This window comes from Propithecus coquereli, unplaced genomic scaffold, assembly GCF_000956105.1.
Source record: "Propithecus coquereli isolate 6110/MARCELLA unplaced genomic scaffold, Pcoq_1.0 Scaffold13, whole genome shotgun sequence".
Taxonomy (NCBI): Eukaryota; Metazoa; Chordata; class Mammalia; order Primates; family Indriidae; genus Propithecus; species Propithecus coquereli.
In genome coordinates this window covers 828,501-846,977 of record NW_012137191.1, presented here as the reverse complement: position 1 = coordinate 846,977, position 18,477 = coordinate 828,501, and the positions used below count along the sequence as shown (strand labels likewise).

Genomic DNA, 18,477 nt, shown 5'->3' with positions numbered 1-18,477 from the left:
GGGAGGGGGGAGGGGGGAGAGGACGGGTATATGCATACACAAAGAGTGCAATGCACACCACCCAAAGGATGGACATATTTGAAACTCGGACTTGGAGGGGAGGGGGCCAAGGGCAACATACGTAACCTAAACATCTGTACCCCTATAATATGCTGAAATAAAAAAAATTAAATTAAAAAAAGAAAAGATAAACTGAGTGAAGGTGTCAAGAAAACTATACAGCACCTAGTATTTGTTATGATAAAAACTCTATCTTTTACTATTGCCCCGACTCTTCAGGACAAAGTTCCAGATGCATGCCAAATGGTATGGCAAATTCTGTTCTAGTGCATGATGGGTGAAATGACTAAGTCATCTACCCTGGTATATTTCCACTACTCTGGCTACAAAATGGTTTTTTAAATTCTTTTTTTTAAGATCAAATTAATTTAGAATCACTTTTGCCTGGTGTTCATGGACAATACACAGCAACAACTGTCTCCAGCTTTACTCACCTTGCACTCAGTGAACTCAGTGCCACTCTGTGCTCTGCCCAATGCAAACTGGTCTCCATTCTGAGGTAGGAAGAAACTGCAGTAAGGGACTCATTACTGAAAGAGAACTGGGCAAGGGATCAGAAGAGTGTTTGATATATTTCAGTAACTTGCTAACACAGTTGAGAATATTTTTACCACTGATGACATTTTTACATACTTTTCAGTATTTCTTATGGCCTATACCCAATCTTTATCAATTTGCTCTTATTATCCTAATTTCATCTGCTTCACCCACCCAAGTGAAACCCCCCCCCCCATCAGCCTCAAGGTCATCACCGATGTGTTCACTGGCGTGGGTGATTTGAAATGTCAGTAAAGCAAGCCGTAAGTAGATTAAATTACCCCCTTAGAAGCCAGGCACATCTTCCTCATTTACACTACTCCCTGAAGAGATAACAAACCAAAAGAAGGATTCTCATGAGACCTAAATATTTAGCTTTATCCATGTCAATATCTTGAGAGTCTGCTCCCTTTTTTTTCCCCTGACCTCTCAAGTTGGTATTTCAAAAGCATGAAGTTTAAATGCTAAAACGTCATATAAAATATAAGATCCTCACATATTTGAAACACAGACTTGGGGGGGGGACCAAGGGCAACATACGTAACCTAAACATTTGTACCCCCATAATATGCTGAAATAAAAGAAAAAAATATATATATATAAGATCCTCCAGGAGACAAACCAAATGACAAGTCTTCTACTATTCTCCTTCCCGAGATCTCTCCTGAGAGAACAGGCATGTGGCTCGCATGTGCCATTTGGGAACTGCTGCCACAGCAATATCCAGCCTACCATTTCGCTATCCATCTGTGCGTCGTGGGAGTTAGGATGGATCCTTTGCTAGCTGAGGTATTGCCCTGCTCCACCTAACAGACCCTACCCGTCCTTCAAGGCCTGCTCAGACCCAACCTCTTTCATGCCATTTTCTCTGTCTAGTCCCCAGATCACCAGCTCCAGAATCAAATCTCCTTGATCTTTCCAGGTGATCTTTGAGTCCTCCCCCCTAGGCTTCTATTGTTACATTTGCCATCCTTTATTACTTGATGTTTCTTATCCAATTCCTCCAATAGACTGGGATAGTTGAGGGCAGGGGTTGTGGCTTTTTTTCTACCTGTAACACCTAGCAAAACACTGGGTACATAAAGTGTTGCCTAATTAAAAGTTAAATCCACAAATCGGAAAGACCTTGGTCAAACCAGTTGTCCCAATATTTAACTCAGAAGATAACCACAATTGTCCCATGAGGAGTGAGGTGTCCTGAAGGCTGAGTGCATGGGTGACATGATGCGAACAATGCTGAGGCACACAGGTGATTATGCAGGAATGCAGCCAGAGACTCATCAGGGGTTACTACCAGCTGGAAGGCATGAGGTAACAGGTGGCAGACATTGTAAGGGGGAAGCTCGCTAAACTTCAATAATGACTGGACGTAGGGTTCAAACATAATGCTAAGATCAGAGTTTGTGTGTGAGCCAACAATGGCCCCATGAAAGGAGGGCAGTCAGGAAAGCCAGCGAGAGCAGGGCTGCTGGGCTGCAATGCAATGAGCTGCTGTTTAGAACACTGGCTGCTTATCAGCAACAGCACATCAGGGAATAACGGCTAGTGTTTAGCCAGGGAGAAAGACTAGGATCCGGGGAAAATGAGGGCAATTAAGGTACAAATTTGGGAGTTGCTGGTGGAGGCTCTTTGAGTTGTCAAGCTCTCACGGGAGAAGAGAGGGCCAAGGACTGGACATTGAAGACACAAAGATGAAAAATAGACAGGAAGTCATGAGGAGGAGGCAAGGAGCCAAGACAGTGAAATGTCTCCAAGCCCAAAATATCCATCCAGGTCAAATGCTACAGGGGGTCAGGGAGAGTGAGAACTAAGGGGAAAATAACTTTACCATCACAGAACCACTGATGACAGCTAGAGACAGAAAAGACAGAGGACATTGACAGGGTGAAGGGACCATTCCTCCATGCAGCGAAATCCTTGCTTACAGTCAGAGGAGCCATGGAAGATAGTGAATATCAGGATACAAAATATGGAAAAGATGGAAGGGTACAGGTTTCAAGGCCCACATCCTAAGGAAAGGCAGTAAACCATGCAAGAGAGCAAATCACCTCTTCAGGGCCAGTTCTGGCAACCCAGACCTATAAAATTAAAATAAATACCAGACATAAGCTGTAAAATGGCATGAGCCTTCAGTTGTTCAGAAATCTGATATTTGAGATGGACTGAGTATCCAAAACCTCTTGTGTTGCAAGAGATACTTGCTAAATATCCATAGGACTCAGCAGTGTGGACTGAGAAAACAGCCAAATTTACCCTGAAATTAATAAAGCTCAAGCTCCAGGACTCTCATTTGTATAGGCCACTTCCAAGGCCTGGAAGGGACTCTAGGAAAATGTTTACATGGTAGTATGTTTTTGCAAAATTTCAAAACTAAGATATTTTAACTGCAACCAGTTTAGGCTGCTGTCTCTTTCCACTCTGACTTCCCTGTGCCAGGTGTTTTGGGATCTATAATATGAAGTAGCTGAGTGTTATGGGATATATTTACATGGTTTGTAGTCACTTTTGCACCAGGTTGAGCTCTTGCTCACCATCTCAGTGCAGGAAGTTGTTAGGCACACTCCTACTGTCCACACTGTCAACTGGCCCAGTTTTGGACCAGATGTTGAACCATGATATGCGTTAGTAACCAGCCCCAGAAGCAAGTCTGTGGAAACTTAGTTCTCACTAAGTTTTCTCCTGGTCTTCAGACACATATGATAAATTCTAACCAGACGCTTCATGAATGCCTGGCCAAAAAAAATGGAAAAATGGAGTTCTGCCTTGTTAGAAGTATATACTCAAATAATACCCTGAATCTTATAGTTCAAATACAAAAGAAATGTGGTAGAGATTTTCCCAAACTTGGAAACAATCCTAAAAATTTACATGACAGAACCCCATGACATTTTATCTTCATAACCATAATGAGTTATGAAGATAAAATTTTTTAACTATCAATAACAAAAAACTTTATTCCATGGCTTGCTTCTTACCAATGTCACCCTCTCTCTGCAGTCACTCTTCTCAGTCTGCCTTATGTGCTGCTCCTTTTCCAATCCCTTCAACGTGGACGTTACTCGGTTCTGTCCCAGTCACCCTTTTCTCCTGATTTTATGCTTCTCAAGTAATCTCATCCAATCCTGAGACTTCACCTAAATGCTTTTACTCCCAAACCCAAATCATCACCTGTTATCTATTCCAACAACCCGAGGGATCACAAATCCAACAGATCCCAAATCAAACCTTTCTATCTCTCTGCCATCCCACCCAACTGTCTACCTCCACATATGGTATGTCACCCCCTGTGGTCTCTATTTCAGTGAATAGAACAACTGCCGTAGGAGAAAAAACCTGGCATGACCCTCAACACTTCCTTCTGCTTCTCAACTTGCCTTCCATTCCCATGTCCACCCCACGCAGGATCACCAGGTTATACAAATCAGAAAGCATTCACATTATGCTCCAGGGATGCCATGCACAGACTACAGGTAAATGGATATTCCTTGGAGTTAAGTCCTGAATGTGGTGGCCCTGAATCCATTGCTAAATCTTACCCACTCTACTTTCTAAATATTTCTCCATTCTGATCACTACTCTCCATCATCATGCCTAGTACTATTGTTCAGGCTACCATAATCTCTTGCCTTACTCAAAAAGTATTCTAACAAGTTTGCCTGTCTCCAATGTCTCCATGCAACTGTTCTTCCCACAGTAGCCAAAGCACATCTTATAAAATACAAATGTGATGGTCACTCTCCTATATAAACCATCACTAGTTCCCCAGAACCTGTAGGATAAAGTCCAAATGTCTTCTACAGCTCAACCCTGCTTTCTTCACTAGCCTCATTTCTTACCACTATCTAGCTACTACTCTACGCTAGAAATTACATTTTCTCAAACATGTCTTGTAGTTTGCATCTGCTATTCCTGCTATTTTCCATGATTCCCTGGTATCACCTGTCATAGTATTTATTGCATTGTATCTATTTATTTGTATTCCCCACACTTCACTTTAAGCTTTGTGAGGAAAGAATCTATGTTTACTTTGTTCATTTTTGTATTTCCACTGCCTAGCAGTGCCTGGCATTATATGTACACTCAACAAATACTTGTTAAATTGGTAAATGATGAAGTTTCATAAATATTAAATGTGTAATGTTAATTTAAACAGAACTCTGATAAAGATCAAACATTAAGAAGGAATTGTAAAAAGGCAAAATGAGCCTTGGTACTGTGTCCAGAAATGCTGTCTATTAACAAAGATAACAGATTATAGGTTGGAAGTAAAATCTTCTCAAGTGCATTAGCACAAACTGTTGAAATGGTGAGGACTTGGGCATACCCCACCAAATTACTGAACTTAGTGCAAATAAAACAGAAGACTGAGAAGAAGCCAATAAATGACAGGCATGGCGTTTCTGTTAACGATACAAAAATAATTATGGTATAAATGTTGCTGTTAAGTCAAAAGATACAATTAACAGTAAATAACTAGAGTTCTAGAAAGAAACCACTTAGCAAAATACTGCTTTTGTGCCTTTTAGTCCACTAATAATATTACTATTATAAATAAAGATAACTGAGCACTATGTGACAGGCACTGTATTAAATGCTGACAAGTATTAGCAAATTAAATCTTTCTAAAAGATTTATCTTTGAGGTAGGCACTTATTAATATTCTAATTTTATGTAAAAGGAAACTAAAGAGGTTAAGTAATGTGTCCAAATTCACAAGCTAGTTAAGTACAATAGGTAGTATTTGGGTCATTTAACCCCAAAACAAATCTATTAACCACTATGCTATTTTGTAATAAGGCAACAATATGACAGTCCCTAAAGACTACACTTCATTCTGATCGCTTGTAGAAAATGATGATAATTGTATAATGACAACAACAGCTTGCTATGCATCTGGCCCTGTTCAAAACATAAAACGTGTACGTTTCCTTAATCCTCATAATCCGCAATGAGGTAGATCTTACAGATTAGGAAACCAAAGCATAGAAAAGTAACTGGTCCAACACCATAAAGTCAGATGGAGACATAAGTCTGGCTTCTTGAAGCCAATACAAGAAAGAAGTCTGACTCCAAAGCCTTTGGTCTTAATCACTACATGAAACAGTCTCCGGGGGGAAATCAGGCTAACATTAGAAATTTTTTAAAAATTCAAATTCTAAAATAAATTTTGAGATTTGTACTTCTTCAGTTCACAGTCTCTACACAGGTAACACAACATAAATACTGCAGCTTGGAGTAGTTCAACTAGCTTCAGCTTAAGCGTTAGAAGGCAGCATGTTCTGATCTGCTTTGCCAATATTTAGCTCTATAATCACAGAAAGAACATTCACCCTTTAAGCCTCCTTTTCTTATGTGAAAAATGGCAATAACACTACCTGCCCTAACCTTGTAAGTTTCTTCTAAGGATTATGTCTTAGTATGTTTGGGCTGCTATTAAAAAATATCGAAAACTGGGTAGCTTATAAAAAAACAGGAATATGTGTATATTTCTCACAGTTCTGGAGGCTGGAAATTCCAAGACCAAGGCACCAGCAGATTCGGTGTCTGGTGGGTCCTCGGCTTTCTGGTTCATAGATGGTACCTTCTTGCTGTGCCCTTAGATGCCGAAAGGGGTGAATGAGCTCTCTAGGGCCTCTTTTATAAAAGCACTAATCCTGTTCATGGGGCTCTGCCCTCACAACCTAATCACTTCCCAAAGGCCCCACCTCTTAAGACCATCACCTTAGGGGTTAGGATTTCAACACATCAACTTGTGGAGGAAATAAACGTTCCATCATAGCAGATCACATCATAAAATGTGGAAAAGAAATTGTTTACCTTTCGAATGCTTTTCTATGTATCAAAATCAACTTATTAATGATGACAAAAAGTCAATCATGATATATAAATAAAGCTAAATTTCACTGCCTGTTTGCATACCATATGTAGCAATGAATAAATTTAATAAACTCTATCCTAAGTATATCATAAAACATTCAGACTATACAAGTTATGATCATCTCAAAAATTTATACCACAAACTAAGGAAATTATCTTTGTAAATACATTATTATTATTTCTCAAGCAATCCATAAGCATAGTAATAGGTATAATGGCAATAAAAATTAACAACAGAATAATACAGAGTTTTAAATTTGACTGTCTTACTGATGCTGGTAACAACTATAGAATGGTGACCTAATATTTTTTTAAGAACTTGATAGTCTCTAAAATCAAGCTGGTTTTACCAACATTTCTAGTATGCCTGAAATTTGCCAGGCTGCTATTTTGAACATTTATTCAATATGACTCCTGTGTCAAATTCAATTAAATTTTACAAATTTTAACTATGTGCAAAGACTGTGCTAGGTATTGCAGAGTACAAGAATGAGTCAAGTACTAACCCTATTTTCAAAAGTTTATAAGCAACACACAAGCTATATGCTAATCACTACTTTAAACATTCCTAGTTTTAAAATTTTTACACCTTCCTTTAGGTTATCTGTCTTTAGCATGGATATCATAGGAAAAAAACTCAGTGGCATTAAAATTTAAAGATACTGTGACTCTTCAATTTAAAAAGTCTACTGCCAAGCACAGTGGCTCACACTTAATTCTAGCACTTTGGGAAGCTGAAGTGGGAGGATCATTTGAGGCCAGGAGTTCAGGACCAGCTTTGTCAACAGTGAGACTCTGTTTCTATAAAAAATAAAAAAAATAGCCAGGCATGATGGCACATGCCTGTATTCCCAGCTACTCGGGAGGCAGAGACAGGATTGCTGAGCCCAGAAGTTTGAGGCTGCAGTGAGCTAGACGACACCACTGCACTCTTGGCCAGGCAACAGAGCAAGACTCTGTCTCAAAATAAATAAATAAATAAATAAATAAATAATAAATTTAAAAGTCTCCTTTCAACATAAATATTAAAAATATATATCTTACAACTAAATTTTATGTTAGTGAAGTGGCACAATGATATTAAAAAGTTTTATAAAGAACCAATCTTGTTATCTACCTGACTTCCTCTACACAAAGATAACTTTATTCATATGCTACTGAAGCAGGATTGGTCATGTGGTCACAAAAACTCATGAAAATATATTAAATACAAATAATGTTACAATTATTGGGGCACTGAAGAATGATCTATAAATAAATACTGATAAACAAATAAAGTACTGATCCTTACAAATATACCTCATTGTTTATATTTTTATTGTTCAAAAAGACATAAATAATTCACTTGAATACATTTCTCACTAGTTAAATCACAATTCACTTTATAGTTAAAATTAACTTATGTCCAAAGATAGTCCTTTCCTGTATGATTTCATTATTTTAAAAAGCAAAACACTTTTTAAGTAAGAAAAAATTTACATATGAAAGTCAAAAACAATTATTTCAATAAAAATGGAAATCAACCGCCATATCTTTTCTTGAGTTCTTCAAGAGAATTATCCTCCAATCCTGATTTGTCTATGTGATTGAACAATACATGTGCAACTGAAAAAGAAAAAAAATTTCTCCATCTTAATCTCATTTTTTAAAACTAAGCAAAATGTAAATTAAAGGGAATAATCAAATCTGTCAAACAATTTTTTACATTTTAAAGCAATAATTAGAATATAAAGTCTAATTCAGATATTTAAAAAGCCAACCCAAGAATAGAAAATTATACAGCATTCCAATGTTTCTTACCAGAATATTTTGCTTTAGCAGTATAAAATTTCCCCTACATCTTCAATGACATTACTCTTACAGATTAAATTTAACTCATTTTGTACTACCTTAAAAGTTTTTACCCTATGTATGTAGCAAGTGTACTTTTTGTACTTAATATTTTTATTTCAATTAACTTTTTCAAACCTAAAATCATTTTATTTTAAAGGAAAATTTTCTATCACTTTTGAAAATTGAAAATAAGCAATATCATCAATGAAATCACATTTTGATAAACTAGGTATATATTTTTATATTACATAATAAAATAAAACACATAACTGTTAAAGGTTAAAAAAAAATTTGTCTAGGAATCCTATAAAGCCATCTTTCTTACCACTGATTGGTCCACACTCAACACTCTGGAAAACATTATTATAGTTCATGCTTCTCAACATTAAAACTGGAGAACTAGCTAACAGTTATTAGTGATAATGGCAATAATAAAAGATAACAACAGCTAATATTTGCTGAATGCTTAGTTACATACCAGAACCATTCTAAATGCTTCCCATATTTAACTTAGCAGACAGAGGAGACCCAACCAAGACTGCTGGTCTGCCAGCCTGAAGAGCCCACTCACATTCTCAGAGTACATTTTGAATTTATCACTTAAGAGTGACAAAAAGTTCATTCTTTGAACACATTTAAACTAAGAAGTTACGTACTTAGCACTGAGGCCCCGTGAACAAGACAGATAAAGTTCCTGCTCTCAATGAGCTTTCATTCTATTAGAGAGACAGAAATAATAAACATATACATGAAACTAGTTATGTATTATGAGTTATGTATTATGAGGAAAATTAAAGCAGAGTAAAAAGACGGGGTGATGGGGGTGATAAGAGGCAGGCAGTTATTTTAATTTGGGTTCGTGAGGAAAAGTGTCTTTGAGGTGGTAACAGGTGAAAACTGGATAAAGTGAGGAAGTACACAAGGTGAAGATATGTGGGAGATAGTCTAGGCTGAGGGAACAGCCAAAGTCCTCAAGGCCAAAGTAAGTTTGGCAGTTTGGTATATTAAAAAAATATAAAGCCAGTGTGACGGAGCACCCTGATGGAAAAAGAGTGGTAGAAGATGAAGTCAAAATAGTAATAAGAAACAGTAATACTTTTCAGGAACTTCAGGCAATGTTTTTAATTAAAGATAAAGCAGAGACTTTTGGGTTAAACCCTATTTTTAAAAAAAATTCTAAATTATATGTCTACTTCCCTAAGTATAATAGAAAAAGTACCTTTCTTACTGATTCAGAATCATTCAATGTCACTGCTAGAAAGATAAAGAAATAAGAAAAAGAACTCACGTATGTTTAGTACAGGAAGCATATGAAAATGGTACATAAAAAACTGACATTCTTGTATTTGAGGGATTTTTCTCCTTTTTCCTGAAACTGGAGTATAGCCCAAAACTCTGAGTAATTGACGTTGCTACATAGTATGATTTTATTTTAATTAGGGTTTCCAAAAACTGACTTTTTATGCCAAAGACTGAGATGTGGAAATAAATAAGATACAATCCTTCAGAATCATCTGCCACTCTTATCCCTAAATTCTATAATCCAGCCATATGGTTTTTAATTCTCTGAACTCGATTTGTTCTTTCCTGCCTCAGAACCTCTGCACACCTCATTCCCTCAGTCTAAAACTCTCTTCCCCATCCCTTCATCTAATTGACTCCTGTACTTCTTTGAAAATTCAGCTGAAATCAAACTCAAGGAAATTAGCTGTCCAGAATGGATCCAGGGGTGGGGTGTTCGGTAAAGTTTAGATTCAGTCAAAGGCTGCACTTAATAATCCAGAAAGCCATATGTGGCCTTTGGCCACAGGTTCTCCACCCCTAGATCCTTCCCTATACCCTGTCCAGTTACATACTCCTGTGGCTGGGACCCTTTACATACTCAATGACAGCAAAACTTAACCATTACGTCATTTACTGCATTTTCAAGTAGAAGAGCCCAAACTATGGAACTGGACTGGCAGGGTTCAAATCCTGATCTGGCTTCCTTAACCTGACCAAGGAGGTTAAGGAACTTGACCAAAATTCCCTAACCTCTCTATGCCTGTTTCCTCCTTTGTAAAAGAAGAATGAAAATTATATCTATACCTCATAATATTGGTAGGACTAGCAAATATAATTTTAATTGTACTTAATTATAATTCATATTTGATTATATATGCCCTGTACATAGTAGTCAATAAATGTTTGCTATCATTTATTGACTGAATAAAGGAACATACAACAATAAATAGATATGGGAAAACTTTCTTTCTTAGAACTTACTCTTTTTCTCAGTTTCTGACATAAACATCACAGCCATATCAAACCTTTTTAGTTCAGAAAGTCTTTGTAAGATTTCAAAGATGAGTGATGGTTTTTCTTTCCTGAAATAATCCAAATATAAAAACCAATGGTCAGTTAGGAGTAGCTCATTTAATTCTGTTTACTAATTATACATAATATTTCTAATTATACACAAATCATGTCATTTTTTCTTTTCTCCCTGGATACTGTCTATATTTTAAGTGTCCAGATGAAAAGAATCATCAAGTCAACTGAAGAAATTATAATACTCTTAAATAAGAGCATAGCATAGAAGCTATTACTCTGTTATGACACCAGACATTTCCACACCCTACTTTTCTCTACCTAAACTAAGAAGTCTTTTTTTCTCCTTTTTAAACTTTTCCTTTTTTATTATCTGTACTTGTCATTTCTTTACAACTTCTATAACAATAAAATTTACTAGAAAGAAAATTTTACTATATACAAGGTACTAATATCAAAGAGAATGAATTTCCCAAATCATTAGAAACAGAATAGCATTATAGTATGAGAGTACAGGAAGTTCTTTCTTAAAGACATCAGTAAGTTCTTAGAAACTGTGACTTTAAGTGAAATGGCGTACTGTATAAGGAAACCAATTTTACCATAGGCCAATTGATATAAACAAGAGTTAAGTTCCTACTGCATACACTATGTCATTTCACTTAGAGTTGCAGTTTCCAAGAACCTATCCATGACATTAAGGGAGGACTTACTGTATAATTTAAAAATTTCAACTTACTCAATGTAAAAGTCATGTAGAATTTTAATGATTTGGTTGAATACATCTGGATCCAGATTTTTCTGAAACAACTTAGGATACAAGGATGGTTCAATTTGCTTGGAGAAAAATATAAAGAGTTAAAAAATTAAATTATGGCAACATCCACATATCACAAATTATATAATAATTGCTCAGGTAAAAATAGTAAAGAATAACTACTATGCATTAGTACTTAATGAATAATAATGGAGCTACATTAAAATGCAATTACAATAGAAGAATGAAAGTTAGAGGAACTGTAAGATAATCACTATTCTAGTGAGAGAAAAATCTTATGAGCAGAAGAAATATATACCACCTAACAGAGACAGGAAACTTGAGAGGGCTCTCAAAGAGCAAAAAATATAACTAGAGATTTTAAAAAGGTAGACTTACATAAGACAATGTATTTCGAAGTGACTATATAGTGAATAATTATAAGGAAGTGTTATTATCATTACACTTGAAAAAGACTACGCTAATCCATTATTTGCTAAATTTCATATGATTTGATTCTTTTTCTTGAAGCAAATAAAAACTCATTCTCAGGAGAATGACTGTCTAAATATTGCAAGCACTCAACATATTTTAGCTTCCTTTCCCCATCTTGAAGGACGAAGGATTGAGCTTAAGCTATGATATATGAAACTAGATTAAGTTATGTTAGACATAAGAATTTGACACAGAACTTATTTCCAAAGCAGAACATCAAGGTTCCCTGGTTGTAAATATTTAAAAATGGTCTGGCCGGGTGATATATGTATCAGGCAAAGGATAAAAGCATTTTCTACAATCACATGATACGAAGAACAAATATAGCACCATTATCATATAGTGACAAAAGAAGTTCTTTGACCTTTTGCTTATAACAGAACCACTAGCTTCCTCTCTCTTACCTTTAAGTACTTATACAACATATCTGGAGAACTTTTCAGTTGTCTGAAATCAGATTCAAGCTGGAATGAGTTTGCAGGAACTGGAGGAAGAACAGTAGTGACAAACTGAGCAGGTGTTCGTTCTATCTCTACAGAAATCTTCTCACTGAAAGACTGACATATATCCTGTTTCAAATTGGCTTCAGGTCTGAAATATTTCAGAGGCATCAAACAGTTAAAAAAGAATCACAAATGTCACAACTCAATAAAGGAAACATCAGTAAAGATTTTTAAATTTCTGACTTTATTAATATAATATTATCTATTTATATTCTACAAGTATTAATTACTGTTGCCTAATAACAATATATGTACATTTTTGGTAAAACAGATTATGCCCTTGCAAATTTTCACATGCTGGCTATTTAATGACTATTCTTATCTGTTAGACAACTAGGTTGGCCACCTTTTGAGCACATCATTTCTATATATTTCAATTACTGTGTCACATATACTTAAAACTAAGCCTTTCCAAAATCTGAATTATCACAGTTTCAAGATAATTCCAAAAAAGGAAGAAATGCTTCTTTTTCAAAGAAAAAAGCTGCCTTATCAGGTTATTAAGTATGAAACGTCTGATTTCCTTAAGTACTAAGTTTGACAGTTGATATCTCTGACATTTCACTTGTGACACTTCTTGTTTTATTTTTATTGTGAAGGTACATCCTCAGTCTTTCAAATGCACATTTTGGCTTGTGATTATCCTTCAAAGTTGTTTTTAAAGCAATTTTTGTGAAACCATGGATAAGTCAAAAATTCGTGTTGTTTTTTAATATGAGTTCTGTCGTGGAACCAATGCAGCACAGACAGCTCAAAATATCAACAAAGTGTTTGGGAAGGTGTGGCTAATGAATACACATCACATCAGTGGTTTGAGAATTTCCATTCTGATGATTTTAATCTTAAAAATGAGCCACATGGGCGACCTGAGACCAAGGTGGACAATGATGAGCTGAAAGCTGTAGTGGAAGCGAATCCATCTCAACCAATACGTGAATTTGTGAATTAGCAGCAAGGTTTGACATTACTATTGCAACGATGTTGAACCATTTGAAACAAATGGGCAAAGTAAAGAAGCTGAATAGATGGGTTCCGCATGAATTAAACAAGCATCAGAAGATAAATCATCTCAAAGCTTGTCTTTTTTTGCTGTCATGACACAAAGGTGAACCATTTCTACACTGTATTGTAAACATGTGATGAAAAACAGATTCTGACAATCGCAAGCATTAAGCATAATGGCTGGATAAAGATGAAGTTCCAAAACACAGTCCAAAACCAAATATTCATCAAAAAAAGCTAATGGTGTCTGTCTGGTGGTCCAGCACTGGTATGATCCATTACAGCTTCATGAAACCTAGTCAATCAATTACAGCGATGTCCACTGCAACCAACTGGATGAAATGATGAAGAGGCTTGCGATTAAGCAGCCGAGATTAGTCAAGAGACAAGCCAATCCTCTTGCAAGACAACGCTGACCACCTGTCACACAAACAACACTGCTCAAACTACAGCAGTGGTCTTGAACTTGGAAACTCTCTGTTATCCACCATATTCACCAGACCTTACAACAACTGATTACCACTTCTTCTAGGCTTTGGACCACTTCTTGCAAGGAAAAATATTCAATACTCAACAAGCTGTGGAAAACACTGCTCACAATTTCATCACCACTCGCTCTCCTGGGCTCTCCTGGTTTCTTCGCTGCTGGCATAAACAAGCTACCTGGCAACACTGTGTCGATAGTTTAGGTGCATATTTTGATTAATTGTACTACTTCTTGTTTGAGATATAATAAACTACACTTCTGATTTGAAATCAGACATTTTATACTTAAGGACCTAACAATATTTTTCCACAATCCATTATATCACTTGAAATAAAACTACTACTAAATTTCAAAGTTTAAAAATAACTTTAATAGGTTTGTTGAGTGGCAGTGTAGGAATACAGGAATAAAGTTTCACTCCAAAATAAATCTAATTAGTCTACATTTTCTATATTCTCATCATTAAGGAAACATATGCATTTTTTTAAATTCCAACAAAACTTAAAGATCCCACAATAGTCTTAAATATTAATGGATGAAATAACAGTAATGACAACATTCTACATTTTTATGAAGCTTCCTTTTAAAGAATTAAAAATTTTTAATAGTGAAACATATATACTGAAGTTCTAGAAAAGAAAATGAACAATATCAATTTGTTTAAGACACTTTTTTATCATCTCTAAATTCGCCACTATGGTAAAAAAAAAAAAAAAAACAGTGATCACTCCTTAAGCAAAATCTCCCTTTAAGTATAAATAAAAAAGAAAAACTAGGACCTGAAGTTAGGCAGTTGAAAAAACTTGGGTAATTAATACAAATCAGAAGTTTCAGTAATAACAATTTTCCGGTAGAATTATTACCATTCTAGATAATTATCGAATAACAGTATTTCTACTCACTGCAGGGTTGAAGTATCACCGATTTCTTCTATTTTCAATACTTTCGCTCTTGGACTATCACTTGTTGGCAAAAGGTCATCTTGGCTCGAATTCTTCTTACTTGCAGTGCCTGTGGCCGCTATTACATTTGCTAAATTAATAGGATTACTCTCTGGTGCAGCAGCAGTGGTGCTATCTGGCACATCAATAGTCTGTATCAAATTACCAGTTTCTTCAATAATAACCTTCTTGAGTAGTTTCTAAAACAATTAAAATCAATTCTTTAATTCAACATATTAAAGGTTTCCTATTTTAGGGTCACAAGTTAAAAGGCTGCAGTGTTCTCACAGCTAATATCTCAGTTATAAGTAAATTCAATTTGGTGGCTAGACAGACTATAAAAAGTTATGCATAGTACCTATCCTAGGAAGGTCTAAATTGGGGAGAGAGATATGTGTATGTAAATACATATAAGGCAATGTGTATGTATAAAAGATGAAAGCACAAAATCCTAAGAGAACAAAGGAAGGAAGATGAACATTGGCATTAAGGAAGCCTTCACAGAAAAAGTACACAGGAATGGCAAAGTGGAAGGATGCAGCATGGTCAGTGGAGAGGTGAGAAGTCCAGAGGGGCTGGTACAAGAGGAAGAGTGGAAGAGACAAAGCCTGAAAGGCTGCTTGAAGACAGCTTTTTATAAAGGGACTTGTGTGCCATGTCAAGGAGTCTGTACTTTATCCTAGAGACAATAAAGCAAACTAAAAATATGACCAAGCCAACAGCAGTATTGTGGGCTAACTGAAGGCAAGAAGAACAAGGGCAGACAATAACCAGCACTGTGTATGAAACAGACTAACATTAAGATCTAAGCACATTCTCTAAATATGTGACAGCTGGATGAAACCACCTGAGGATTAAAGATTTGTCAAATAATATTCACAAAGTTGGTAAAAGTTAACCACACTGATTTTCCTATTTATCTATTTAATTATTTTTAGAGACAGGGTCTTGCTCTGTTGCCCAGGCTGGAGTGCAGTGGTGCACTACATAGTTCACTGCATCCTGGGCTCAGGTGATCCTCCTGCCTCCACCTCCTGAGTAGCTGGGACTACAGGTGTGTACCACCATGCCTGGCTAATTTTTTTAATTTTTCATAGAGACAGGTCCTTACTATGTTGCCCAGGTTAGTCTTGAACTCCTGGCCTCGAGCAATCCACCTATCTCAGCCTTCCAGAGTATTGGGATTACAGGTGGGAGCTACCATGCCTGGCCTGGTTTTCCAATTTAGTAAAAGAAAAGGCATTCACTATTTATTTCAATCACTACAGTGCCATTTTCAATTTCTTAAGTTTATATACAATACTCTGTTATATATTATAAAATAATATTCTTTACTATATTATCATACCAAACACACAGAAATACACTGAGGAGCTATTATTTCATCAGGGGTACTGAAAATAAAACAGGTAAGAAAAGCTCCTTCTAAAATCTGCAAATATTGTTAACAGTTGCAACTATATACTTTCGTATGTTTGAAATTTGATTTTAAAAACAGAGAAAAAACTTCCCCAATATATTCTAAGTGTGCATTCCAACCATATAGCTGAATTATAAATCAAAAAGTTGTAAATATAAAAACTTTTGACACAGATATTAAACTCAATGGTAAAATTAGACACTCTGTTAACACACTTAAGATAAGACCTAATGGTAAACTGTTACTGGATGAATGTACAAAAATGAAAAAGCTATAAGCAAATTTTTGGCAGAATCTTGTAAGCAGTTCTATTTTAAAGAATAATCATGTTAAGGACTTTGCTTTGCTAAGAACTATATCAGCAATAGTTTTCTACCAAGATATCAACCACGTGTGGACATGTGTTAGTGTTAAAAAATAGACAATAATATCTGACAAGCAATAACATGAATTAAATCAATATGGCCCCATTTAAAACCAAATCCTTTCATTGACAAAAGATGTGTAAATATATTATTCAAATGTATGAATTTACTAATAGATGGTCTCTGTCCAGTACAGACCAGTGGGTACTGGGAGCCACTGAAGGCCACTAATGATGGCCGAGAGGGACTGGGGAAGGAGATCAGCATGCTGGTAAGAGGGATAAACTATAAAATACACCACTACAGAAAGAAAGGACTTAAGAAAACATGAAAGGTTTAATTCATTCCTTTTTTAAAATTATGACTCAGAAGCATAACATTTTATTTGGCTCTATATTGTGGCGATTTCAAGAAAAAGAAGAGAAAATAAGAACAAATAGAAAGGAGGAAAGAGAAAGAGGGACCAAGTTGTATTTTTTTTCCCCCAACCTCTTAGAATGTGTAGCAACAATGGACCAAGTTTTGACATGGGGAACAGAAAAATGAAAAAAAGTAAATAAAGCAAAATAAACTATTTCAGCAGAGACTAAAGGATCAGGAAAAACTTTCATTTACTACCACCCTATGGAGAAACCCCAGGCCCTAGTCAACCAACATCTCTACTCTCCTGTGCTCTTCAGAGAAGGTTTGCTAAAAATACTTCCAGGTTGCTTGCCCTTCAAGCACAGACTACCCTGGTCTAGCCTCTCACTTGAACAACTCTAGCACTCTCCCGCTCCACTTTCTGTGGCCTTCCTTTCTTTCCTGACCACTTTCCCCAGTGACCAGGCAGTCTCACAAACATGTGACAAAAGAAAATTAACAGTTTTACCTGAAATCACCCTAGCATTTATGCACATTATTTCCTTTGATATAAACCAATCTGTGAATTATTCTCAATTTAAGGAGAAAAGATAAGGATAACACAGGGATTAGGTAATTTGCTCAAGATTTCAAACTTTTTAAGTCTCAAAGGCATTATACCAAACTGCTACCTTCTACTTTTTAAAAATAATGCCCACATTTTTATCATAGAGACTTATTATAAAAATAAACAGCAATTCTTTCCCCTTCCCACTAGAATATTAATTTTGTTTTGTGTTGGATCACTTACAAAAGGTTTACTCCAGATCTCTCATTTCATAGAGGTGTTTTGTTTTGAGATACTGTCATTAGAGATTCAAATTCACGCTGCATTTTCACAACTATTAGCATAAATTGATTTTTAAAGTAAAGAAGAGAATCCCCCAAAATTTATAAAAGCCACTTAGGGGTTCACGGGATAACACATATACAGATATTTGACTTGCTACATGGCAATGTCTTTATATTTATGGACAGCAAGGTCTAACAAAGGCTTTAACTTGTGAATTAATTTTTGTAAAGAAGTCTTACAAAGATAAATGTTTTAACGACATTTAATTAAACATTCAATCTTTTACTGAACATTCAACCTTTACTGAAAATAGAATAATAGTAAATAAATATCATATGAAAATGAATATAATGTATGAAAACATCTAGATTTACGCTAGGCACACAAAACACATAAAACCAGTATAGCTTCACAAAATCAAAGAATATAGTCATGATAAGTACACTGGAAAAGAATTAAGCTAAGGAATTTTCTATCTGCTACTAACCTGAAATACAAATGTAGCAAAATAAACTTTGTCTCATTTTCTTCCTTTATAAAAGGAGGCTAGAGATATCTACCTTATAAAACCGTTATCTCTAAGGATCATTCGTGCATAACGGTTACTTGGTGGTTTCATGGCTGTTGACTTTATAATTATTCTTTAAATCTTAATTAGTCTTGTATACTTTTCTATATGTTATTTTATATTTCAT

At 35.6% G+C, this 18,477-nt stretch overlaps 1 protein-coding gene across 2 annotated transcripts in view; it reads right to left on the bottom strand.

The window, feature by feature from the left end:
* Positions 1–7,773: 7,773 nt before the first annotated feature.
* RPAP3 (RNA polymerase II associated protein 3) overlaps positions 7,774–18,477 on the bottom strand; it is a 33,123-nt gene continuing 22,419 nt past the window's right edge. Inside the window, exons 12-16 of one of the 2 annotated variants that reach the window (XM_012638509.1) lie at positions 14,764–15,002; positions 12,274–12,460; positions 11,357–11,454; positions 10,573–10,673; positions 7,774–8,079 (exon numbers count right to left, since the gene is read on the bottom strand). In XM_012638509.1, the coding sequence (XP_012493963.1) occupies positions 7,994–8,079; positions 10,573–10,673; positions 11,357–11,454; positions 12,274–12,460; positions 14,764–15,002 (711 nt within the window). In that variant the 3' untranslated portion in view covers positions 7,774–7,993. The remainder of the gene's footprint in view (positions 8,080–10,572; positions 10,674–11,356; positions 11,455–12,273; positions 12,461–14,763; positions 15,003–18,477) is intronic. The other variant, XM_012638510.1, reaches the window with a different exon arrangement.